Consider the following 27,476-nt stretch of genomic DNA (forward strand, 5'->3'; position numbering starts at 1 on the left):
TCTCTGTTGCAACTTGTTTAATGCGTTCATGTGTCGGCGGTACGGCACCCAGGTTTCGCTCCCATATGACATGGTGGGGATTATAATTGCTCGGTACACTGCAAGTTTCGTTTTTGTACTCAAGTCATGATTGTAGAAAACCCTGTCTTTTAATTTCCAGAATGCTCTTGAGGCGCTGCTAATCCTGTGCTGAATTTCAGAGTCGATATTGGCCTTTTCCGACATCAAACTGCTGAGGTAATTAAATTCCGCTACATATTCCAATAGTTCTTATCCGATTTTAATAAACTTTAATAAACATGTCGTTCCAAAATGGTATTTTTCCAAAATGTCTTAAGACGGCTATAATCATTCCTCTGCATAAAGGAGGAGACAAAGATGAAGCTTCTAACTATCGCCCAATTGCACTCCTTCCAACGCTATCTAAGATCATAGAAAGGTTGGTTAAAAGAAGGCTGGTATCTTTTCTGTTTAAGTACAAAATACTTACTGAATATCAATTTGGATTTCTAAGCAACAAGTCCACAAATGACGCTATGTTTTCCCTCCTTAATAAAGTTTACTCCAGCCTAAACAACCATCATTCTACAGCAACAATTTTCTGTGATTTTTCTAAGGCGTTCGATTGTGTAAATCATAAGATCTTAATTAATAAACTGCAGCACTATGGGTTCAGGGGATCATCTCTCGAATGGTTTAAGTCGTATCTGAGCAACAGAAGTCAACTTGTGAGGGTGGATACCACGTTGTCTTCTAGCAAGCCATTAGAATGTGGAGTACCACAAGGCTCAGTACTAGGCCCTATTTTGTTTCTTCTTTTTTTTAACGACATTAACATAAACATCAGTGGCAAAATATGTCTTTTTGCGGACGACACTAGCTTCACTTGGAGCAACAAGGACATCACGGCACTTCATAGGATTATATCAAATGACTTAATTACCATTAAGTCTTGGTGCGATTCGAACCTCCTGAGTCTCAACATTTCTAAAACTAAAGCTTTGGCGTATAAAAACTCGTTGCAGCCTTTTGTACTTTGTTAAGTACACCATCATTGACGTCGTCAAATCTGTAAAATTCTTAGGGCTTGTTGTGGACAATTCTCTGAAATGGGACATACATATCGAAGCTTTGTCCAAAAAAAATGAGCTCTGCCTGTTTTGCATTAAGGTCTGTTTCTAAGGAGCTTAACTTGTCAGTGGCTAGAACTGTTTATTATGCACTTTTTGACTCGCACCTCAGATATGCCCTTCCATTCTGGGGTACGTGTTGTGCGATCAATTTGACTGCATTTTCAGGCTCCAGAAGAGAGCTGTTCGATATTCACTGGGACTAAAGATCAGAACTCATTGCCGGGATTTTTTTAAAAAATTAAAAATATTGACTCTTCCTTCCTTATTTATATTTGAATCCGTTTGCCTAATACGTAAACATGTATCAGCTTCTCAAAAAAGATCATCTCACACTTATCCACTCAGGAACGCGGAGCAAGATCTTTATCTACCTACCCCACGCTCAGACTTAATTAAAAATTCAATATTATACAACTCGAAAAAAATGCACAATCACCTGTCATTTACCTGTTAGTTTACCTTTGTCTACAAATTGGAAAATTTGACAATAAAGGCATTTATTATTATTATTATTATTGTTCAACCCCAGAAATACTCCTATGAGTTTTTTTCGTGAAAAAAAATTTGAAAATTCGAAATTTTTTGGATTTTTATTTTAGTTTTTAGTTAAAAAACATAATTTCTTGATAATATGGCAATATAGGTATTATATAAAATATACCAGAAAAGATCCAGTGATTCTCAAAATTTTAGCATTTTTAAGAGTAAAATAACTCCGTTATTTTGGGCTTATTTGGAAAACGATAAAGAGAAAATATGTTTCTTTTATCGAGATCTACTATCCTTTAAAATACTTACATTTCTGGGACACCCTGTATATTTATGAAGTCAATTTTCATCAAACTAGAAAATATTTAGTACCTACTGCCCTATAAAGGGTTAAGTTACATAAAGGTGCATAACCGATACATTTTTAGCTGAATTCCTAATGATTATTAATTTAAAATATGTTTTTTTTAGTTTTTTTAAATGATTTTTGCATAATATGTCATAATGTTAATTATACTAAGCATCTGTATTGTTTTAATTGATTTTCTATGTTGATTATAAACAAAAAGTTATAATTGATTAAATGAAATGTATAGATAAAAACAACTTTTTACTTTAATGGATTATAGAATATCGTTCACGGAGCCATAATAACAAATTTAATTTTAAGTTTCTTAGTATTGAAAGAAGTGCGAAATGGGGAAATTAAAAGAGAATTTTCTTTTAGTTTTATTTGTTCTTGTTAAATACAATTATGGTCAAGTCACTGGTAAGTAAAGTGTAATTATTACTTTAGAGGATTATGTCTAATTTGCCAAGTCAAAGATTTAACAGTTACTCCCTGATAACAATTACTTTTAATGAGATAAAACCAAATGAGATAAAACCAAAGAGTTTTAAACTTTCTAAATGTGGTTGGTTTTAATTTTTACTTCGATTATTTATGTTGTTTATACAGGGTGTTTCAAAACAAATGCGAAAAACTTCAGGGGGTGATTCCTTGTTCAAAATAAAGGGTAGTTTGCTTTATAAACGTTGGGTCAAAAGTCAACCATTAGGGAGATATCGCGGTACAAAGATGGCGGAAAAATAATGTTTTTATTTTTTATCTTGAAAACGAAAAGAGATAGACTAATGTAATTTTACGGAAGCATTACTGTTATGAAAACACACTTTCTGGTAGTTTTTTCACTTTTTTAAAATGAGTGGAAGAGGTTGAAATAAACTACCCCTATCATTCTTGTTAATGAAATTTAAAGAAAAATCTTATCAAACACATGCAAAAAAAATAATTCTGATAGTTTAGTTTATTTAGAAACTTTTTTATCTCTTGTGTTTTTTTGATAAAACTCACCGATTTGAAATTAAAAAATAAAATGTAAAGCATTAAATGTCAGGACAAAAACCATTTTTAGATAAAGAATCTAGTGGGCAGCTGTAATTTTTTTAGAAAAAAATCTAGTCGGCCGCTGTCACTTTTTAGGATGTTTTAGTCCTGACATGTAATGCTTTACATTTTATTTTTTAATTTCAAATCGGTGAGTTTTATAAAAAAATACAAGAGATAAAAAAAATTCTAAACAAACTGAACTATCCAAATTAATTTTTTTGCATGTGTTTGATAAGATTTTTCTTTAAATTTCGTTAACAAGAATGATAGGGGTAGTTTATTTCAACCCCTTCCACTCATTTTAAAAAAGTGAAAAAATTACCAGAAAGTGTGTTTTCATAACAGTAATGCTTCCATAAAATTTCGTTAGTCTATCTCTTTTCGTTTTCAAGATAAAAAATAAGAACATTATTTTTCCGCCATCTTTGTACCGCGATATCTCCCTAATGGTTGACTTTTGACCCAACGTTTATAAAGGAAACTACCCTTTATTTTGAACAAGGAATCACCCCCTGAAGTTTTTCGCATTTGTTTTGAAACACCCTGTATAGTAATATTGGCCTTATATTACTAACCCCTCTATAAATGCTTGACCAATACATTTATTTATATTAGATTGAATTAAGAAGCCTCTTTTATTTTTCACATTTCTTTTTTGTTGTTCAGTGTTCATTGGTTTAGTGTGGTTTGGATCTAAGTGTATTTTGTGTTTGAAAGAATCTTCTTATGTTGTATTCTACTAGTTTCCTTGTTTTTTTTTTGAAATACCTAAAACATGATTTAAATCAACTGATAAGAGTTTGAAGACAATTGAATAATGACATTTTCTTGTCTTCTAAATGAATTCAAAAATATTAGAAAATAATTCGTGTTTTAAAACTGTTTTTATTTACAGATGAGGAATATGTATCCATGCCGGACTTGTTCTATCAAGATAATTTTGACAAATGTATGCTGTTAAAAGAAAAAGCTTTTTACTGCACCTTTACGTACCAATTGGAACCCTTGGATCGTACAAACTCCCCAGAAGTATGGAATATCATAGAGGTAATTATATATAATCCGTAATAGCAAACTATCATTATCATCATCATCATATTCAACCATTTATTGTGTAGTCTCCCTCACATATTCAGATACTCTATTTGTAGTTGTGCCCATTGTTGTCTATGCTGGCTATGTGCATTCATACCAAGTTATCCCTGCTAATTCTCTAATATCATGGTCCCCTCACGGGTTCGGTCTTCCTCTAGGTCTCTTCATTCCTCGTAGGTACCATGCTGATATTTTTGTGGTCCATCTGTTGTCCGTTCTTCTTGCCAGGTATCCTGCCCATTGCCATTTGAGGGATTTGATTCTGTAGATGACATCTATTACCTGGATCCTTTTGTCGTAAACGCTGTATTCATTTACTGTATGTATGCTGTATTCGTCTTTATGTGGTTATTCCCAGCATATTTTGTTTCATTCAGCGTTGTACGACCTGCAGTTTCTTTATAATGTCCGTAATTTGTTTTTTAAAGTGTCGAGGTTTCGCATGCGTATGTCATGACTGGTAATACACATAGGTCTAATGTTTTCTTCATTAAATAAAGTTGCATTCTAGATATGAATATGATCGCGTTTCTTTCATAAGTACTCCATGCTAACTTCATTCTTCGGTTGATTTCTTTAGTAGAGATCCTGAGCTGTGTTTAAGTTAAGTTGTCTTAGCAAAGTATATGTACCCCTACATATTCCAGAAATCTGTTAAAAGAGTTGTGAAAAATTTAAGATAGATACACCTAGGTTTTTTTATTTGTTTTTGAATTTCGTTGGGCACCATCAAATTTAAGCCTACGACAATGTGCTATTTAAAGAAAATTACCACTGGCTAGAGCCATTCTATATTGATATACAGGGTGGCCCATTAGTGCGAGGAAGTCCAATATCGTCGTTGTTGTCGAAGATATGAAAAAAGTTTTATGCAGATTTTGCATAGTTTATAAAGGGCCATATACTAAAAATAATTTGTTAAATTTTTTGTTCGAACCATATTTGATGATAATTTTAAACCAATATTGTTATATAGAAAGTAAGCAATGTATCGACAAACTACAGACACGACAACTTGAGGCATAGTATATGCGTGCCGTTCACTTGCCCTAATGTGTCCAAAGCATCAGATGACGATCCAAAATTATGGAAAGGTATCCAGGATTGTTATGATAGCAAGTTCACAATACGGGGACTGAAGGGAAAAGTGATCAAAATAAGTTGCGAAACACAGGATCCAAAATACCCAATTGATTGGTTAGATATAACATGTGGGTAAGTCGTTAATAGAAGTTTTAGTATTCTGATTGATAATATTTATGATTCCAACATACTTACAACATGGCACTCTATATTGGAATTTGAAATACTATTTTTTGTAAAAAAATAGTAAACTGGAATTCTCAAAAGTTGACATATGTTATGTCATTCTATTCAAAATGTCATTTTCTACTGGATAAACCTTTGAATAAGAAGACTAAGGAAGGAGCATATCAAAAATCTTAGGTCCACCGCGATGTGCCTCAAATATGGCCGACTTAAATTCCGGTTTATCAGTGCCGTTCTAATTTTATTTAAAAAATGTAAAACTATGATTTAGGGTAGATATGGGGGTAGACTTAATAATTTCTTAGTTTATTTTACGTTGTGAATAAATGTTGGTAGTTATTAAAGCTGTTATAAAAATATAAAATTCTAATAAAAATAGATAAGTTATAATAATTATTTATTACCACAAACATCCGATACGCTATTGAAGCAGGTAAGTCAATTTGACGTATCTAAATTCTTTGACATCTAATCTTTGACAAGTAGTAAATAAAAGCAAAAATGCAAGAAAAAAATATATAATTAGTTAATTTAAATGAATTTCATAAATGATCGGTTTACTACACGTATGTATATTATATAGTCACTTACTAGCGAAAAGTTGTTCCATTATTTCACTCGATTTTTGCCGAGATTTAACGCACGCTACAGAACCAACTATTTTAGAGTCTTTTTCGATAAACCGCGATAGTGTCACTGTTAATTTAAGTTCCGCCACAATTTCCATCTAGATTTACTAACTTTATACAACTATCAGTAGTAGAATAAGTTATAAATAACATAAAATAAGCTCCGTAAAGACTGACAAATCCACAAAATTTCAAATCAAATTCAAATGTGTCAAATGAATCTTCAAACAGAACTGTCAAGGATCCCCACCCTAGAGTCCTTTTTCCGCCCACCATGCATGAATACATGGATAGCATTATGCTCCTTCCTTAGTCTTCTTATTCAAAGGGATAAACTAAAAACATACCGAGGGTTTGTAACAATTTCCGGTAATACAGGAAGATACCAAAATTTGTAGCAATTTCCGGTAATACAGGAAGTGACCGAAAACAATTGAATACGTCAATCAATCTTGATATAGGTCATATACTAACATACCAAATCTCGTATTTTTTGCCAGAAAAAAATAAAAAGTTATAGGGTTTTCAAAAACACCCGGTATAGTATAGTATGCTTAATTCTCTAAATGCATAAATACTGGTATTTAAAATGTTTACTTGTAAATATATATATTTATTTTTAATTTCATTTTTAGTGTAGTTTTTGTGGTTTATGTAGCGTTTGTATTCTATGCTACATATTATGAGGGTGTAGCTCGGTATGAATCCAAAGAAGTATACGATAAACTAATGGAAACTCCTAAAGGAAAATTATTGTCCGCTTTTTCTATTACCAAAAACTGGATAAGGTTGAAAACAGTCAATAGTAATAAGGAATTGGAGAAGTTACGACCCATTCAAGGAATAAGGTAAAAACTACTTTTTTCTACAAACGTCAGTAAAAATGAAATTTTTAACGCATGATGTCAGTGCCTAAAATGTGACATGATGTTACTGATGGTAAAAGTCATTTACTTTTAGCACTGGTGCACGTGATTTACTTTTAACACTGAAGCGATAATTGAAAAAAAAAATAAGAAAAATCAAGTCAATGTAAAATAATTATTTACTCAAATTAAATGTACAATTAGTGAAATTACAATTGGAATAAGTTATTCCATGGCCAGTTTCATTTATAACTGTAGTACAAGTAGAAGTTTGATCTCTGACGTGAATCTTGTACCAAGATGCAATGCTAGTATTCGATGAGGTTCTGGTTAAAATTTGACCTGCAGTATTCGTTTTATTTTGTAAAGAACCTTCTATACAGGGTCCGGCAATAGTGCGTCGGGCATCTGTAGCTCCTAGAATAAAAAACTTCAGAATTTTGTTTAAGTGCAGACCTAAAGTATGTACCAGGATGAATTTCAGGAAAATATTTTAACTTCTATAGAGTGGCTCAAAAAAGTGTGACTGGATCGGGATGATTTTTTTTAAATAGAACACCCTGTATATTATTGCATTTTTGGCTTCCTTTCAGATCATATTACATAACCCTAAGATATGAGTAAATCTATGTCGATAGTTTCAGAGATATTAATAAATAAATCAAAAATATTGTCAAGAAAAATGGCGCATCCGCCAGAAATTAAAAATGTATTACTGGTTGCCTGCACAACCGCAACGTATCCGCCAGAAATTAAAAGACTTTTTCAGGCGCCATCTTTTAGTCAAGTCGAGAAGTAAGGGAATCAGACAATAGAATTGTCTGGTATGAAGAAGTACGCTTTCCGAGAATTGGGGAAATTTCGAGAAGCAGTCAATAGAGTATATAAGCCGGAGCCATCGACAACTGAGACAGTTTTTGAAATTTGAATATACCGCGTGGAAATTGAAAATCGGACAATTTGGTGAAGGAATCTTATAAATAGTTAGTTTGTTGTGTGTTATCAGTTAGTAATTGTGTATAAAGTGAGAAAATAAATTCGTTAAGTATTTTATCGTGAGTTTAAATAGTGGACCCACGGAATCCGTAACAATTGGTGTCGGAAATGCGATTCCATTCACCATCCAGAGAACATCGGCACATCGGAAGATCCCAGGACATAAGTTGCTATAGATGTGGCAGGAATGGCCACATCAAACGGGATTGCCGCGTCCAAATGCGATTCCGTTTACCATCGAGAGAACATAGGCACCAGGAAATCAACACTAATGAGCGAGTATTGGCTGAAGAAAACAGAGCCCCTAGGATGTTTTCCGTTAGGAGTCTAGGAAAAACCGCTGACAGTTTGGTGATCAACGGGAAGGTCAATGGTAGAAGAAATCGAATGACTGTGGACACAGGCGCTATGGTATCGTTGGTGCAGACTAACTCAGTGCGAGGATTGAAGATGATGCCTCTTAGAAGAAGAGTGTATTTACGTACAGTTACGGGGGAAATGGCCGTTGTACGGGGAGAGGCTTTCATGGAATTGGAGTTAGGGAATTTGAAGTTTCGGCATAGCGTTTTAGTGGCGGACATTGAAGATGATTTTATCATGGGTATGGATGTGATCAGTCAACATGGTTTTTCGTTTGATCACCATAGAAACATCCTGAAAATCGGAAATGAGGAATTTTCTGTATCTAAAGAGAAGAGACCAGGAAATATGGAAGAAATATTATCGAAAATTGTGATGATACCTGGTGATACCAAGAAGACTGTGTTCGGGAAACTAGAGAAAACCGTTGGGTGCCGTGTAGGACGGGTACAAATTATCGACAACGACCTAGATCGACGACGAGCTACCTTGGACAAGAAAATGAAACATCGCGAAAGCACTATCAGAATAAGGAGTTTTAAGCTTGGAGCTGATGAACAGTGGACGACGACAAATTGAGGAAAGATCAAATGGAAGATCCAGACATCGGAGCAATACTACGGCTCAAGGAAGGTAACGGCGAGAGACCACCGTGGCAGGATATTGCGGACAGAGGGCTCGTTTTCAAAGCTCTCTGGGCTCAGTGGAATTCACTGGTTATTGAGAATGGATTGTTAAAGCGCACATGGGAAAGTGCGGATGGCAGCACAGTAACAACTCAGTTACTGGTACCAAGGAAGAAAGTTACCCAGGTATTGGAAGAAATTCACGGTGGTAAAACTGGAGCCCATCTTGGGGTAAACAAGACCTTGAGCAAGCTGAGAGATCGCTTTTACTGGGTGGATTATTGCGAAGATGTCAAGAAATGGTGTCGACAATGTAAAATTTGTGCAGCCAGCCAAGGACCAAGCACTCGATCTAGGGGAAAAATGAAACAATATAACGTTGGACTGCCATTCGAAAGAATCGCTGTTGACATTGCAGGCCCATTCCCTGAAACGCACAAGGGCAACAAGTACGTTTTAGTGGCGATGGATTATTTCAGTAAATGGCCAGAAGTTTTTGCCATTCCAAACCAAGAAGCATCGACTGTAGCTGAAGTATTAGTCAATAATGTCTTCAGTAGATTTGGAATTCCCTTAGAGCTTCACACTGACCAAGGAAGGAACTTCGAGTCAAGACTGTTCCAGAAGATGTGTGATCTGCTTGGTATTCACAAGACTAGGACAACAGCTTTACATCCGCAGTCTGATGGGATGGTCGAAAGATTCAATAAGACCATTGAAGAACACCTCTCGAAAATGGTGGCCGAACATCAAAGAGATTGGGATCAACACATACCGCTGTTCCTAATGGCGTATAGAAGTGCAGTTCACAACACCACCGGACTTTCACCATCGAAGATTTTATTTGGTCGAGAATTACGGTTGCCTTGTGACTTGGTGTTCGGATCACCAGACGACGGCACCACAAATGTAGAGGACTACGCGGATGAACTGAAGGAAAGGTTAATGGAAATTCATAAGGCCGTAAGAAGTAAGATTACGCTAGCCAGTGACCGGATGAAAGCTCGTTACGACCTCAGAGCCAATTCTACGGGATTTCAACAGGACGATATGGTATGGTTATATAACCCACAGCGCAAGAAAGGGAGGTCCCCAAAGTTAACTCCAGCATGGGAAGGTCCTTATACAGTCATCAAGAGGATAAATGATGTTGTGTACCGGATTCAACGCAGCCCTAGAAGTAAGATGAAAGTAGTTCATCTGGATCGATTGAAGAGATACCAGACAGGAAACCTTGATCGGGACGATCAAATTTGAGAAGGGGGCAATGTGTCAAGAAAAATGGCGCATCCGCCAGAAATTAAAATGTATTACTGGTTGCCTGCACAACCGCAACGTATCCGCCAGAAATTAAAAAGACTTTTTCAGGCGCCATCTTTTAGTCAAGTCGAGAAGTAAGGGAATCAGACAATAGAATTGTCTGGTATGAAGAAGTACGCTTTCCGAGAATTGGGGAAATTTCGAGAAGCAGTCAATAGAGTATATAAGCCGGAGCCATCGACAACTGAGACAGTTTTTGAAATTTGAATATACCGCGTGGAAATTGAAAATCGGACAATTTGGTGAAGGAATCTTATAAATAGTTAGTTTGTTGTGTGTTATCAGTTAGTAATTGTGTATAAAGTGAGAAAATAAATTCGTTAAGTATTTTATCGTGAGTTTAAATAGTGGACCCACGGAATCCGTAACAATATATATTTTTCAACCATTATTAAAAAAAATATTAAAAATACAAGAACTGTTCTGAAATCAAAACTATATTAGATATTTACTTTAGATGATCTGTTCTTACTTTACTATAAATATGGTAATCGTAAATCATACAGGATGTTCAATATTTTACGCCAAACTTTCAAAAATATAAAATAATTTTTCTTGATTTTTTTAAATAAAAGACAATGTATATTATTTTTTTATTTGATGGAGAATTAAAAAATGAACATTTTTTGTATTTAAAGTATTTTAAAATTTTTAATAGTTTTTCGGATTCACGCAATATTTCATATGGCGCTTTCAATGGTAAAATACGAGAGAAAAATCATTGGGTGGCTTTGATAAAAATTTACTGTGGAAAATGCCATATGAAATACAAAACCGGGAATATCTGCGAAACCGTTAAAATTTTTGAAATACTCTAAATACAAAAAATGTTAATTTTTTAATTCTCCATCTACTGAAAAAATAATATACAGGGTATTCCATTTAAAAAAACAAAGTAAAATTGTTTTATATTTTAGAAAGTTTAGCGTAGAATTTTGAACATCCTGTATGATTTACGATTTTCATATTTATAGGAAAGTAAGTACAGACCATCTAAAGTAAATATCTAATATAGTTTCGATTTCAGGACAGTTCTTGTATTATTAATCATTTTTTTTAAGAATGGCTGAAAAATATATAATTTTTATTTATTTATTAATATCTCAGAAATTATCGAAATATAATTACTCATGTCTTAGGATTATCTTAAGTGATCTGAAAGGAAGCCAAAAATGCAATAATATACAGGGTGTTCCATTTAAAAAAAATCATCCCGATCCACTCACACTTTTTTGAGCCACCCTATAGAAGTTAAAATATTTTCCTAAAATACATCCTGGTACATACTTTAGGTTTGCACTTAAACAAAATTCCCAAGTTTTTTTATTCTAGGAGCTACAGCTGCCCGACGCACTATTGCCGGACCCTGTATAACCCTCCCCTACGGTACGGAGCTTCCATCCACCGTATCGCTTAGTTTTATTAAGATTAGCCCCAGAATCTGCCAGCAAACTATCCGAGGATCTTCGGAAGGAATGTCCAGTATAAAGATGAGAATCGGGCAAATTTAGAAATTTAGCAATATTGGCAGGCATCTTACCAAATGTGTTGATTCCAACTGGAGTCGTGGCACATTTATTCTTAATATATTTTATAAATATTTTTGAATGGTTGATGGTCGCTGGATGGAGAGCTATGTACTTTTTGTAATAATTCAAATATAATGTACGAGTAATAACAAATGTTCGTTCCACATTAGATTTTGTATCTGGAATATGCATGATTAATGAAGTTCCTACATCCTCGATATTATTTAATGTCAAGTTGCATAGTTCTTGACGACGGCACGGTCCAAATATGCCGAAAATTACGGCAACTTTTTTCATAAGGTATATTTCATCCGACGCCTCTGCAAGAAATTTGTCGATCTGTTCTCTGGTCAATATTTTCGACTTCTTTGGACGATATCCCTCACCTTTTTGCTTCAAAAAAGCAATAAGCCTGTAATATTTGCTTATGTCTTGATTGTTAATCTTTATCATCGCCTTGACCATGGAATTAATTTTACCAAAGCGTTGCCGATTTCCATATTTTAGACTTTTCTTCGAAATAGGTATGCCAAAAGTAGTTTTTCACTGAACTTGCCAGTGCTACTAACATTTTTTAGGTCACACCATCTCAAAAATCGATTATAAGAAAACTCGTACTGATCCTTGGACTTGCTGGGTAATAAATCAAAAGTAGGTAATTCTATTAGCTGCTTCTTAAATCTCTGCTGGGAAACACTCAGTTTCTTGATCACTTTCCATCATTTTACAAGAGTTGAGGCACAAATTTGACATTAGTTATAATCTTTGGTTATAATGATCGAATGTTTGGAATCTTTCAATTACCCTAGCAACCATAAATTTCATAATTAATTTGATTTCAGAATGACATATTATGAATTATATTTTACATTATTTTTCCCCAATTTGATATAAACCCGGTCTGAATGCTGTTTCTTGACAATATATACAGGGTGTCCCGGGCGCATATTCGGAATTCGCCGACACATTAGCCGTTCGGATTAGAACGGGACCGGCGACGAACGGTTGATAAAGTGCCGACGTATTAGACTATACTCTGTTTTTTTTCTCAGGTAAGATTTCGACAGACGATGACAGAAGAAAAGCAGATGACGTCCCATACCAATCTATTTATTTTACTAAAAAAAGTTTCTAATAATTTTTAAGTTATCTATGGATGGGTTTAAATATAAATCCGTCATACGTCGTGTCTTGTTGTTTTTAACCAGTTTTATTGGTTTATTTAAAAAATGACAGATCGTATTTCAATTTTATTGGTTTGACGGAACGATGAACGACAAACGAACGCCGATGCGTATGAACTCGCCTTTAGATTTTTGTCATTTTTGACGCTTGTCAAAGTCTTGCCAAATTATGGGTTATAATTTTGTGTCAACTTTTGTTAAATACCCTGCGTTTTGGAAGATGATGCATTTTGATTCGTATTGTTACGTGTGTTTTGTGTCTTTTGAAGTCAAGTGGAGGAAAAATCGAGTGAAAATTAACTGTAGACCCAGAACACAGTTTATGGTTAATACTCGCTGCCCAGGCAGAAAGTCTTATACACCAATGAAGTTGCCATCGATAAAGTTTGTATACCATTTCGTCGTAGATAAGTGCATCTCGTATATGGTAGAAGGATCAAACTAAACACATACTAAAAACTGGAGTAGCTGTAAAATATCGACATCACACGATAGGTAAATAATGGATTTCAGTACTGCAGAAAAATAATGTCAAAAGGTATCTACTGGTTTAAAAAAATTAAGATTAAAGTTAATTAATCAACCTTTAAGGTATAAAATTTGATAGGTGTTATTATTAATAAAATAGTTTGTTTTATTTACCTATGTTGTTTTATTTATTCCTGTGGAATATTACAAATTTGTATTTGTACATAAGTTATATTGATAACTATAATCATAAATGCGGGTAGTTTCATAAAGCTTGAAAGTAAATAATTTTAGTAAATTTAATCTTTTTTATATTTTTTTGGTATGTAGTGTCTTGTTCTTGTTTGTTTTGTATTAACACATACCGTTTTTATTAAATAAAATAACTCAATTACATTTTTTCAGTTTTATACAGTTTTTTTTCACAATATTTTGAACTAATCACTTGTCATCTTGTCAATCAAATTTTAAATATATCCTGCTATGCGTTCCAGTTGTACCAACTTATTTCTTTGTAAAATAAAATAAACTACTTTGAAATTAAAATGACAGACACATCTATCACTGTCAAGGAGCTTCTCGTTGGACAGACTATAGTCCCGATTTACGAAAACGAAATACTGTTAACTGCATATTGCATTACAGTATAGGTTACATATCGAGAACTGTTAGAAAATGATAAAAAATGATAAAAAGAACAGACTTGAACAGAAATTATCTTTAATACTAAAATTAAATACGGTGTATTCCGTTTAAAATAAGAAATATGATTTTCTAAAATTTCATGAGGCAATTTTCAATTTGTCATTTTAGTATAAAATTGTAACTAAAATTTTGTTAACTTAAAAAATACTTTATTTATTAAATTACAACAACTTAAGTCTATAAGCAAAAGCATATTATCAAAAAATATATAAATAGAAAAAAATCAGACATATTTTATATTTTTTTGGACTTATTCACTCCTAATCCCATATTTTTTTAATTTTGTGTCTGGAAAAAAGTGTCGGATAGTTATTTTACCTATAATTTTACTGGACAGTCTATATTTCATGAAATTCTTTTGCGGCTCGCTTCCCTATTTTTCTTTTGTTTGCCATCAAAATGGCAGTGATAAAATCTCAAATCTCTTAAATTCTTTCAAAAATTTCTCTTCTAACATTTATCAAGGCAGTTATCCATTCTATAATAAAATACAAATAAACTAAAATTTACTCACTAACCAGTTTTAAGTTTCCATGCCGATAATAGAATCATTGGAGCCTTAATAAAGGGTAAATTAAGTTTTGAGACTTATTGCAAGTACCGTATGATCGAAAAAAAACAGCGTCTAGTGTAGGTTTGGAAATGACGATCATTGACATTGCCTATATAATTTTACATACAAAATGACAGGTATCTTTATTTTCAAGCCAGCTCTGACGTCGTTTTTTTACATCGTATGGTATATCTAGCATTCAAATGAAAGTGCACAAGTATTAATGAAACATTAATAACATTACTGTTATTATTTAGTTTCTCTGCAAAAAGCAACGTATCTAAAATTTGTTTTTATCAGTAATCTGCAATCTATAATCATAAATGCGGGTAGTTTCATAAAGCTTGAAAGTAAATAATTTTAGTAAATTTAATCTTTTTTTGCATTTTAACCCGATCAAACAATCGGAGGTTGACTACGTACTATAAAAACCAACTGAGATAGAGAAGGCGACATTGCCACATCTCAAATTTGCGCCTATCTACTTAGTTTGATTTGCAGAAAAGGTGACTTTAAAACCTTCACCGGATATCAAATCTCAATTTCTTAATTAAATTAATAGTTAATTTTTAAAGAAGCATGCGTAATAATATGTTATTAACGAGAGGATATATGCGTTACTATTAAAGGACATGTTTACTGTTTAATGTGCTGAAACGTCTAGAACTATTGGCAACGTCGCTGCTAGTCTTCCAGAATGAAATGAGCCGTCCGTCCCACCACCCCTCGCGACGGCCCTTGGTCCGTTATAGCGTACTACGTTTAGCTTACGGTGTGTTTGAAGTCGGAATCAAGTCCGAAGTGAACTTTTCAGTGTTTTTCAGTAGTTTTTGCTTTTGTTTAACGTACTTTTGAATCTGCGAATTTTCAATATGGTACGACAGTGTCAAATGTGTGGAAAAATAAGCTCAAATTACCCGAATTTGTCTTTTCACAGGTAGGTATTGTTTCCGCCGCGCCGGCGCTGTAATCGCCGTACATAGGCGTCCCACAAGGGAGCCTCTCACAATTAAAATAATTTCTAATTATATTTGTTGAATTTTGAGCTATTAAAACAAGAACGTAGTAGCCGGTAATTGAATTATAATTCGTCTCAATTACTACTTAATTGTTGTAGATCATAACAAATTTGAATATAAACGTTGCATTTATAAAAACTTTATTATAAGCCAAAAAGTGACATTCTTTTGCTTAAAATTGTGTCATATTTTGGTCATTATATAGGATATTGTAAAGGCATTTTGCTCAACAAATAAACAAAGGTGTTTACCCGCCCTTTTTCACATTTTATTGCATTATTATATCTGCCCCTTCGGCCTCGTTTAAACAATTTTTTACCACCGTACAAATACCTCTTCCTAGAGTTATTTGTACGGTGTGTTTACCTTTTTTTAGAATGGGACGAACTGTAAATAATTCTTAGACTACTAGTTTTATACATACCTATATACAGAGTGACTCAGGCCTCCAAAAAATCTTTTTACCTATTACGTTTTTGGTTTGTAATTTTATTTCAATTTTTTTACATATGGGGGCCATTGTAACGCACATTTTCAAAATATTTTTGTTAACATACAGGGTGATTCTCGGGGTGATTCAAACCGCTATACATATGCTTAATAGAGTTCATGAAGATTGGGACATTTAACTAAAATTTGATTGTCTGATGAAGCTACCTTTAAAAGTAATGGATTTGTAAATAAATGTAATATTCATTATTATGCGACAGAAATCCCATACTGTAGCACACAGATTTGATACTTTTAATGATAAATGCCTTCTTTTGAGAGATTAAAAGGTAATTGCCTCGTCTCAGAGCCATCATAATACAAGAAGAAGACCGAAAGTCAAATCTTGTCTTATATTTTCAAAAAATACAATTTTCTCATTAAATATTGATTTTAGGTATAGGAAGTTATTAATAATACAAGATTAAACAACTATTACACAGTACTTTACGGAAGCTATCGATTGCGAACTAACTAAATCGTTACTAATTACTAATTTTAAAAAGTTCTTTTTAAGATCAAAAAAGGTAAAACTAAAACCTAAATTATCATTTGAGATTAAACGGGAAGTTCTAAATAATGTTGCCTATTCTAAACAAGAAAAATTTATTTATAAGTTTTATAACATCTCTAATTAAATTTGGACGAAAATAATATTTCTGTTTGCTGTAGGTAATTTTCTCAGGGAAAATACGTAAATAAAAATGACTTTTTAAGTAAAAAAAGTCAAAAGGACAAGTTATTCCAAAAAAGGACAGGTGGCAACCCTAGATATTTCTGGAATGGAAATTTAATGGCAAATCTACAACTTTAGTTTGAAAATATGTTCCGGCCACCTATGTTTACAAAAATGTCTAAAATATGCTTTATCATTGCCTCCATATTCTGAAAAAAAAAATGAAAGAAAAGTCACCAACCACAAACCTAATATAGAACTGTTTCGGAAGCCTGAGTCACCCTGTAAAAATTGAAAAGTAACTGAAAGTTTATATAGAATTGACTGAAAGTTTAAATTGAAAATCGACGTTGGAGCGATTTTCGAAAACTACCTACTAACGTTTCAACATAAGTATATGTGGGATATTAATTATATTATTATATTAGACCTTATAACAAAACTCATCTGACGAAAAAGTGTTAATGTGATATATTAATATGGAGTAAACATTTTACTAATTACTTTACTTTTACTTTACTAATTAAATTCGTTCCAAAAAACGATACGCCACTGGCCATTAGAACAATCCAATTGCGCCTAGTTGCCGGGGTCGGAAATTTTAGACTTCTCTGTCTCTTCTGTCCTTGTCTGACACATTGGAATGTTTGATACACTACCAACGAGTATTTATGAATGAGATGTTCGGTCTATATTTATAATGTCTTTGCTTAAAATCCATGTTTTTGAATTAGCAATCTGCTCGAAATATGCTAATCACTAGAAAATAATGAAAACCAACTACAGACGATTACTGATTGGTGATAAAAATTTACGAATACACATTACAGACTCAGATCAAATTAATCCGATTTACAAATTTGCGAAGCAAGAAACAATACTTTGAGCACATCGTAAATCGCCGACGTGTTAGTCTAATACGTCGGTACTTTACGCAGCACCCGAACTTTCCCGAGCGGCTAATGTGTCGGCGAATTCCGAATATGCGTCCCGAGCTGAACGTGCATTAGAAGTTTCCAGAGAACTACAATATCTAGATCGGAGATTTTTGGCACATCTTCGTCGTCACATCACAACGAGATCTATCGATTCTAAAATATTTTTAATATGGCGGCAATTCTGGAAATACCGGAAATTGACAGACTATTAAACACAACGACACCCATTTATAAGAAAGTTGCTGTCAACTTCCGGTATTTCCAGAAGTGCCGCCGTCTCTGTGCTGCCATATCGAAAATATTTTTAATCGATAGTTCACGTTGTTAAACAACGATGTGCAAAAAATCTCTGATCTAGATATTGTAGTTTTCTAGTAACTTCTAATGCACGCTCAGTCTGGGACACCCTGTATATATACATTAAAAACATCTTGGCAAATACTGTATAAATATATTATTTTTATATTTCTAATTTTAGGGTCTATAACGCAGCCATAGTAGTGGCGGTTCATACCATATTATCCGTTATTGCTGCACCTGTATCTAATACCAAATTTGTCGAATCTGTAAGTAAAAACGACTTTCAAAAAATTTAAAATCTAATTTATTTGAATCTTTGGCCAGTGAAGCTGAAAAATTTAACAAAAAATTATAATTTGTTCAAAGATCGTCTGTCAAATTCGACAATGACTCTCTAACATATCATCAAAATTTTAAGGTATTTCTAGAAGTGTCACAAACTTCAAATGTTTAATTTTAGCCTTGTAAAGCTTCATTCAGAACCTTTGTTCAGAACCTCGCAATTAGTGATGGTTTCAATTAGCGTAAAAGTTTGTTCCTAAATTAGTAGAAAAAGTTATCAAGATTTTAACTTTTCCAGTAATTATACTTCAAACCACGGGGGTGTCACTTGTATGGGAAAACAGGCAACAATCAAATTTAAACGTGCCAGGACCAACGACAAAGAAAGCAACATCTGCCAGGCATTGGCTTTCTTTGTCACTCACATTGCTTAAATCATGATACCGCGGCCATTTTTTCAACAAAGAAGCTGGCCGGGCTGTCCTGGCAAGTGATTTAAAACAATTTTGCTTTTTTACAATATTAAATTACGCGATTATTCAGTTAACTGGTAAGTCAGAAATTACACACAAATACTTTATTCGTAAATACAACTAAGATATAAACGTATTTTTGTATTTTTAGATTTCAACTTTTGCAACGACCCGCCGATAGAACTTGCCTGGCAGCGTACCTGTTTAACTAAACGTATTATTTCCTGATAATAATATCAAAACACGTAAGTACCTCTATAATTTATGATGAAAAATGATTTTGATTATGTTTTATATTATTTAAATACTTTCTAACCTCAAATAATAGTAAGATCCTTGTTTATATCGCACAGCCCATTCAAAACTGTATTGTCTTCAAAAAATGTTTACAAAACAAACAATTATTAAAAAAACAATGTCCTTTTAATCTGATTTATACCTCAGAAGGATGCCAGTAAAATTTTATTAAATCAACATAATATTATTTGGCCGTTAATATGCAAAAAGGAGCATATTGCCTTAACTTAAATTTTCTTTTACTTCTCCTGACAATGTTCTCTATATTCTCTATTTTAAGTTAGTAAACTTTTTGAACGGGATGTGCGATATATAAAATACATAATATACCCAAAGGGTATGATCTGATAAAAGTATTTTTGATGCATTTTTTGGTTGTTTATGCACGTTGGCTTGGTTTATGTTTTATTCAGCTTATATTTATTTAGTATAACAGTTTTTTTGCCTTTGGAATGGCATGCATTGAGGCTAGATAGTGTTTCATTAGATCATTAAAGGAATTTAAATTAGCATATATTTTTTGTCATATTAGTGTGTTATCATGATACATGTAGTTGTATCATAGTGCCTTATGCATGTTATTTACCTATTATATACTTATGTAATGTATTATCAGTAAATAGATGATAATAAACTACTAAAATGTCTTTTTAATAGTATATTTATCTTTCCAATTCACTAGTTATTTGCAAAATGTATTTTGAACTAATTTAAGTCATTAATTGGTCATCTTTCTTTTTCAGGTTCCGGGATATTCTTTTTCATTGTTAAAAAAATATATATATTTCAATATTATTGTAATATAAATCGCAGCTCTAAAAAATAAATGATATTGTTTACTAATGTGTAATTTATTTACTATGAATGTTCTCTGATAATAATAAGTCTTTAATATTATCATTGATTTGCTGTGTAAAGTTAATAGACATATTTTTTAATACATTAAATTATATTAAAGTAATAAAAATATGTTTATTAATTACAAAAAGTAAGTCAGTGATACTTATAAAAGTATTTTTTTAAAAATTTCCCCTCTTTTAAGCCCCGCCCCTCCAATTCCCCTCAATTTAGCTAGTACTGCCAGGCGACACCAGGTGGCGTCTGTTTCCATTTTTTAACATGAAGTTAGCATTTCTTTAATGTACCTATTCTCTGCTTCAAACTTTGCGAGAAATGTCATTTTGGCCTTTGATTATCTTCCGTCAGAAAAGAAAAAGAGAAATTGTGGTTAGAAATCAAAGGTTGATTGTTTTATAAGCTAAATATTAGGCTTTCTCTATGGATACAACTGACTAACGCAAGCTGTTGCTAGGATATTCTATTAATTTTAACAACTAAAAAGTATAATGTTTAATTGACCACTAATTTATTTCACTAATTGCGAGGTTCTGAATGAAGCTTAAGCATTATAGGTAGTATTTTTTTTAATTTTCGATTTAAAATAATCTCGCTTATTTTGGACTTTTGTAAAAATTGGTAGAGAGAAAATATATGTTTCTTTTATCGAGATCTACCAGCCCTGGAAATATTTACCTTTATTTAAAACTCACCCTGTAGTAACTCGACTTGTATCCGTCAGTGTAGTTGTTTTTATTTACACCCTGTATATTCATTTATTTGTTCTCACAGATACATCAACACCCAGCTAGACTGGCACTCTCAAGCGGACCACTTGGTACTGGTACGTTCTTCTTGTTTTCTACATTCATGCTAACTAACACAATATTCGAGAGCTTGAAAAACAAGAAAGAACTTGATATGAAGACGATTGTCCTAGCTATATGCTATAGATTTGTAAGGTAAAACATATGCTATATCCGTCACACTTGTTCGAAGCACCCTGTGTACACTATACGAGTAGTAATTTTAAAATGTCTATCTTAACCTTCCCTATAACTTTTATATTTAACATTTTTTTTTATCGTTGACTCACCCTGTACAACATTTCATATCTCTCGCATTCAGATATGAATAATTTTGTTGACGAAAGGCACCAAACAAACTTCTCTTGTGAACTTCTATTGTTTCGGAACTGTAAAATCTTTTATCTACAACCGTTTAGTTATAACGTTTTTACATCACTATTTTTTTAGTATTTAAGTTACGTTATGAGATTCATAACACAACTAGTGGTGTTATGAATCTATAACACAACTAGTTGCTATAATAATGAAAAACAACTACGAACATCTAAATATATTAACTTTTCCGGCAATAATGATTCCGTGGCACGTACTGCGGCAAGTTCTACATCTGAAGGGAGGAATCGCTCATCGTAATTTTTAAAATGATTTTTTCTGGGCAAAAAGTGCTCGCGTTTACTTGACAGGGCTAACTGACTTTTTAGCATAAATGTGACATATGTCATAGTTAAAGGTGGGCGACTAATAAACGAAAATTAAAACAGCATTTTCTTATTTTTCGGTTGTAGATAAAACGTTGTACATGACACGTGCCTTTAAACATGATTACAACACTCGTGTGATTAGAACGACTCGGTCTTCTAATCGTTCACACTCCTTGTTGTAATCATGTTCATAAACACACTTGTACTGTAAATAACTATTATCAAATACCGGGTGCGTCTCAAAAGCGACTCACCCCTATAACTTCTTTATTTTTTTAGTTAAAAAAAGGAGATTTGGTATGTTAGTATATGGCATTAATTAGGATTGATTGACGTATTCAATTGTTTTCGGTCACTTCCTGTTTTCCCGGTAATGACTACAACTTTTCATTTTTAAATAGCACCTGTTGTATTTTTTAACTTTATTCGATAGAAAATAACACTCTGAATAGAATGGCAGATCATATGTCAATTTTTGACATTTTCCATTATGGTTTATTTGAAATTATAACTTGCGGTTCGTAACGAAAATTGGACTCGAAATACCAAGTGTGTGGTATCAAATTATTCATAAAAAATGCCTTTTCCAAATATGCTAATGAGCCACCCTCGTTCCATTTGAAAAAACTGAGATATGGTCAAAAATACGATTTGAGCATTTTCTAACTGACCAGGACAAGATACTAAAAACATTAGATGATCAAATCTATTTTTCCAAGGCTCCTTGATTAAGAATTAATGTATTTAACATAGCCATGTAGAGTGCCATGGCTATGTTATGGATCGAATTTTAAAATACGATTTTTTATAAAGCGAGAATGTCAAAAATTGACATATGATATCATTCTATTCAGAATGTCATTTTCTATCAAATAAAGTAAAAAAATAGCGAGGGTGCCATTTAAAAATCAAAAGTTGTAGTCATTTCCGGTGAAACAGGAAGTAACCAAAAACAATTGAATACGTTAATATATCCTAATTTATGTCATATACATACTATATATATTAATCGGTTTAAAACGTTCTACGTCTTCCGATGCCATCTCTCCATGCCTGTCTGTCTCTCCATGCACCGTCTCCGAGAGATCTTTATAAGAAAAAAAGATAATAATATAAAATAACGTGTATATAATATACGTGTCAATCCATATATATAAACGTGTCAATCCCTAAAAAACGTGTCAATCCCTTCCTGCCAACTTCTTCGCGGTCTACCCGGTTTTCTTCTTCATGCAGGTTTCCAGTTTATAATTTGCTTTGGGATTCTTATTTCTGCCATTCTTTGGACATGCCCGTACCATATGAGTTGACTGTTCTTTATGTCGTCCACTATCGTATGTTTAACTTGCATAATCTCTCTTATGCGTTCATTAGTTATTCGCTCGAGTCTTGATTTACCTGCTGATCTTCTCCAAAAATCCATCTCTGTAGCTTCCAGCATTCGTTTTGTTATTTCCTTAATTGGCCAGACTTCACAGCTGTACGTGGTTATACTCTTTATGATGGTATTGTATATTAGAGTTTTGTTCTTGTTGTTTATGCTTCTGTCCCACAGTATCCCATTCAATTCCGTGATAGCATTCCTTCCAAGTTGGTTTCGTTCTTTATTTGCTGTATCCAACAGTCCATCATTTGTGATTTGCATACCCAAATATTTGTATTTTGTGCAGCACTTAATTTTTTTCCCTTCTTCTAGCATTAGATCTTGTTGTTCTCCTCCGATACACATATATTCTGTTTTGTTAGTATTGATCTCCAGTCCCCATTTCTGATATTCTTCTATAAGCTTACGTGTCATATAATTTATGTCATCGTAATCTTGTGTTATGATCACCTGATCGTCCGCGAAGCAAAGTGTGTAGAGCATGTTATCCCCTATGGGTACTCCTATATTTCTACATTTTTGCTTCCAACCTTTGAGAACTTGTTCGAGATATATCTTGAACAGTGTTGGTGAAATACAGCACCCTTGTTTCAGACCTTTGGTTCCATTAAATCCTGTTGTTAACTTTTTGCCGACTTTTATTCTAGTTTTTGTTTGTTTATATAATGATTTTACTGCTTTTATTAGCTCTACATTTATATTGGTTTTTTCCATAGCTTCCCAAAGTCTCACAAGGGGAACGCTGTCGTATGTCTTCTGCAGGTCCACGAACACAAGATGTAGCTCTTGGTTTATATTGCTCTTTTTACTTATTACTTGAGTGACTGTAAATAAGTGGTCCACCGTCGATCTTCCGACTCTAAATTCTGCTTGTTCATATACATACTACATACCAAATCTCGTTTCTTTATCTGAAAAAATAAAAAAGTTATAAGGGTGAGCCATTTTTGAGACGTACCAGGTATAGTACCTTAGTATCGTCGATAGAAGAAAAGCGCAGCAGATAAAAAATACTGTACCGTAATTCTGCTTTCAGGCGATAGAGTGAGTGGTTACCAGAGACAGTGTTGCCACAACTACTGATTAATCCGTAGATTTACGGATTTTGGGTACAGTACGTTAAAAATACGGATTTTCTATCATTCGACAATTTAATATACTATTATATGATTAAATAAAAGATCGCTGTTATTTATTATGTAAAATATTATAGTAAATGTCAATAATCGCCATTTCCAAGCTACAACTACAACCAAACCGCACAGCACTTGAGACGTAAGGGTATTCAAATCATCCTTGTCAATTCCCAATTCTTTCAATCAACGTTTGTATTAATTTTTATAAAAGGTCTTCTATAAAAAATGAAATATTTTTTAAAATATTTTATTCTGTCGAATTTTTCAACAAATATTTTTTATAAAAGATCTTTGAATCTTCTCTAGATCAATTATGGATACCTTATTATTAAGTTTTGATAAAATATCAAACGATTTGAATAGAAACCACATTTTTACTATGTATGTAATCTAATTTATTGAAAATTTCACAAAGAATGAAAAAGAAAAAAAAACAATTTTTCTTTTTTTTAGGTTAACTCCTACAGTATTAGTAATGGTATTGTTTCACGCTACTTGGTTACGTCATTTAGGTTCGGGTCCGAAATGGACCGAGGTGGTTATCTATGAGTTCCAAAAATGTCGTGCCAACGGTTGGACAAATATATTGTATATCAACAATTGGTACGACTCGTTTGTTATGGTACGTAAAAATAATAATCTAGCATTCAAAAGAAAAACAACGGAGAACCAAAAAGAACTGTATATTTATGATTTTTCCCTTGATTATAGTTTACCCATTTTCATTCCTTAAGTTCTCCTATTACTGAGCCACCCTGTACAGAAGTTACAGTGGGTGTTATATTCGAATAAATCGGGGAATCCATTATTTAATTTGAACAAAGCGTAGTAGGTAAATTATTTATTTAAATTAGTGGAGTGGCCCAGAGACTTTTACCTCGGAATTCAATTACTGTGAATGTATTAATGCGTGAAACCTTCTGTATTGTGTTTTATAGATAAAATACTAAAATGTTTACCCATTTTTTTTCGTTGCTTTTAATTTTTTATTTTAGTAATTTTAGTAAATTCTTAATTATTTCCTTCTTAATTTTTTGATTTTTTTAATTCCTTTTCTAAGTAAATTTATTGAAATAAATGAATCTAATGCATAAGCTATACTTATTCTGCTTATATTCTAATCATTGAAATTTTGACTGAAATCGAATTATACAAGGTGGCGCGTCATATACGATGCGGTTTTTGCAAGGAGAACAAAAGTTTATATTGAAGTGAAATTTTGCGAGCTTATGTAAGTCAATTTAAAGCATTTGCTAAAATTATGTAGATTTCTACCGGGTGTCCCCAAAAAAATTTACACGTCAAAGTTATGTTTTTTGTAATGGAACACCCTATATATTAATTAATTTTTGGATTCTAGTAAAAAAATAAAGGTTTGTTTCACTAGAAAAATATATGACTAAAATGTATAGTTTTTGAAATGCATTCAATGGCACGAAAAATAAGCACCTTAAAACTTTGATGTATTTTAAAGGTTTATATATTTTGTTTTAATTGGCCGACTTTTATGATTTTTTAAACAGTGTGTAGTCAAATTATTTGACTTTTTAGTATCTTCTGCTAAATTAAAAATGAAACACCCCACCCATTGGTATTTTGGTGAAAATTTGAAACACCCTGTAGAATATGTTAAAACAGCAAGAAATTTAAAAATTATTTTATCTAGTAGTGGGAACTATCGAATGAATACTATCGAAACATTCGATAGTTGCAATTCATTCGAATAATTCGATAGTTAGTAAGAAAACATTCGTTGAAAACTATTCGAATAAAAATTATCGAATAGATCCGTCATCTGCCTTGAAATATTGTATTCTAGTAATTCGGCAGCAAAAACCATTCATTTATGAAATTCATTCATTCGTCAGGATCGATTATAATAAAATATTAACTGAATTTTAGTTGTCGCCCGGCGACGTAGGTTTCTTTCCGAGAAACCCGACAGCGGTCGGTGGCAATGCTATGAAAGAAGCCGGCATCTTTGATTTTTTGCGGAGTCAGATATAGATAAGGACACATTATTTTTTTTAGTGAGGTTCTAGTATTTACACAGAAAATACATTATGAAACGCGCTGTTGCCATATTTTGGTATTAGTTGATATTAGCAAAGAATATTGTTGTTTGGCTTTAGTTAATTAGGGATAGTATGTCTATATATTCTGCATTTTTTTTATTAATATTCTGTTGTTACACTGCAATAATACTTGTTATTTTGGATGTAGGAAAATTATTTTTAATGATTTTTAGCAAAGACTGGTTTAATAAATAATAATAACAGTAATAATTTGTTATACCTATAACAACACAATTTAAAATCATTTAATATAAATATTTTCTTTTAAGTAGTAGCAAAATATAAACAACAAATTAGATGTCAAAATTATTTATATTAGATCCTATTTAAAAATAATATAGTCTCTAAATTTTTTGGCAACGTTGGTTTATTAAATAATAATAATTACAGAACTAATTTGTTATATTAACAACAAATTTTAAACTTACGAAATATAAACATTTATTAATTTTCTAAGCATGCAGTGTAATGGAAGAAAAATATAAATAAAAAATTAGAAATCAACATTATTTATATTAGGTGCTTTATATTACTATTTAAAAATTATATTTACTTTTACTAGCATTTACTTTAAAAAATAAATGAAATATTTTTTCTTCGCAAAAAACTACATGTAAGAGAATTAGCATAAACAAAATAGAAACATCGTTAACTTTTTTTTTAAATTGGCACGTGTAAAACTTTCGTTTTAATTTTCTCACCCCATAGTTTGAGTTCGATAACCATCTACTTAAATATGATTATACAACCACATTACTTAAATATGATTATTAAGTTCAACTAATTCATATTATTAAAACATCTAAAATACAAATATTTATTTTTTAAATTAATTGTAAGTTCATCTCATCTCTCTTAAAAATTGCTACTTCTCAAAATTTCCCATTAAAAAATAGACCATATACCATATAAAATTAAATAATTGAAAGATCGGACTACGGAAAACCACACAAATTTTCGGAAAAATTTTGACGACCTGCACATGCACACAATCGTCAATAAATAAAATTAAAAAATAACTACTATTTTAGTATTTTAACTATTTTAATAAACGCAAAAATAGCACAGTATTTATACGGCGAAGTTATAAAAATTTGGAAGAACTAATAATGCACTGACGCATACAAAAATCAAACGAATCTAAATTTCATTTATCAAAAGCATTCGATAGTCGTGGCTCAACGATAACCATTTAGTCGCACGGCGAGGTTGTCACATATGCTTTAGTATACAAATGAATGAATGATTTTATTCGAATAAAACCATTCGATAGTTGAAATCATTCATTCATTAATCATTCGATAGTCTAATTCATTCGATAGTTCCCATCGCTAATTTTATCATCTAGATACATCCTTTCTCGATGGTTTGTTTTTTGCTTTATCTCATTAGCTTGATTTTTGTTGGAAATATTCGCTTTATAAGAAGACACTAACATTTTTTCGTAA

The 27,476-nt window shown here is 32.4% G+C and overlaps 1 protein-coding gene across 1 annotated transcript in view; it reads left to right on the plus strand.

Moving 5' to 3' along the window:
- Positions 1–2,286: 2,286 nt before the first annotated feature.
- LOC115891248 (O-acyltransferase like protein-like) overlaps positions 2,287–27,476 on the plus strand; it is a 36,796-nt gene continuing 11,606 nt past the window's right edge. Inside the window, exons 1-7 of the mRNA XM_030911676.1 lie at positions 2,287–2,391; positions 3,908–4,059; positions 5,084–5,322; positions 6,641–6,853; positions 18,213–18,300; positions 20,716–20,885; positions 24,407–24,575. Coding sequence (XP_030767536.1) covers positions 2,319–2,391; positions 3,908–4,059; positions 5,084–5,322; positions 6,641–6,853; positions 18,213–18,300; positions 20,716–20,885; positions 24,407–24,575 — 1,104 coding nt within the window. The 5' untranslated portion in view covers positions 2,287–2,318. The remainder of the gene's footprint in view (positions 2,392–3,907; positions 4,060–5,083; positions 5,323–6,640; positions 6,854–18,212; positions 18,301–20,715; positions 20,886–24,406; positions 24,576–27,476) is intronic.

The sequence above is a fragment of the Sitophilus oryzae genome, unplaced genomic scaffold (genome assembly GCF_002938485.1).
Source record: "Sitophilus oryzae breed Bouriz unplaced genomic scaffold, Soryzae_2.0 scaffold_980_pilon_pilon, whole genome shotgun sequence".
NCBI classification, from domain to species: Eukaryota; Metazoa; Arthropoda; class Insecta; order Coleoptera; family Curculionidae; genus Sitophilus; species Sitophilus oryzae.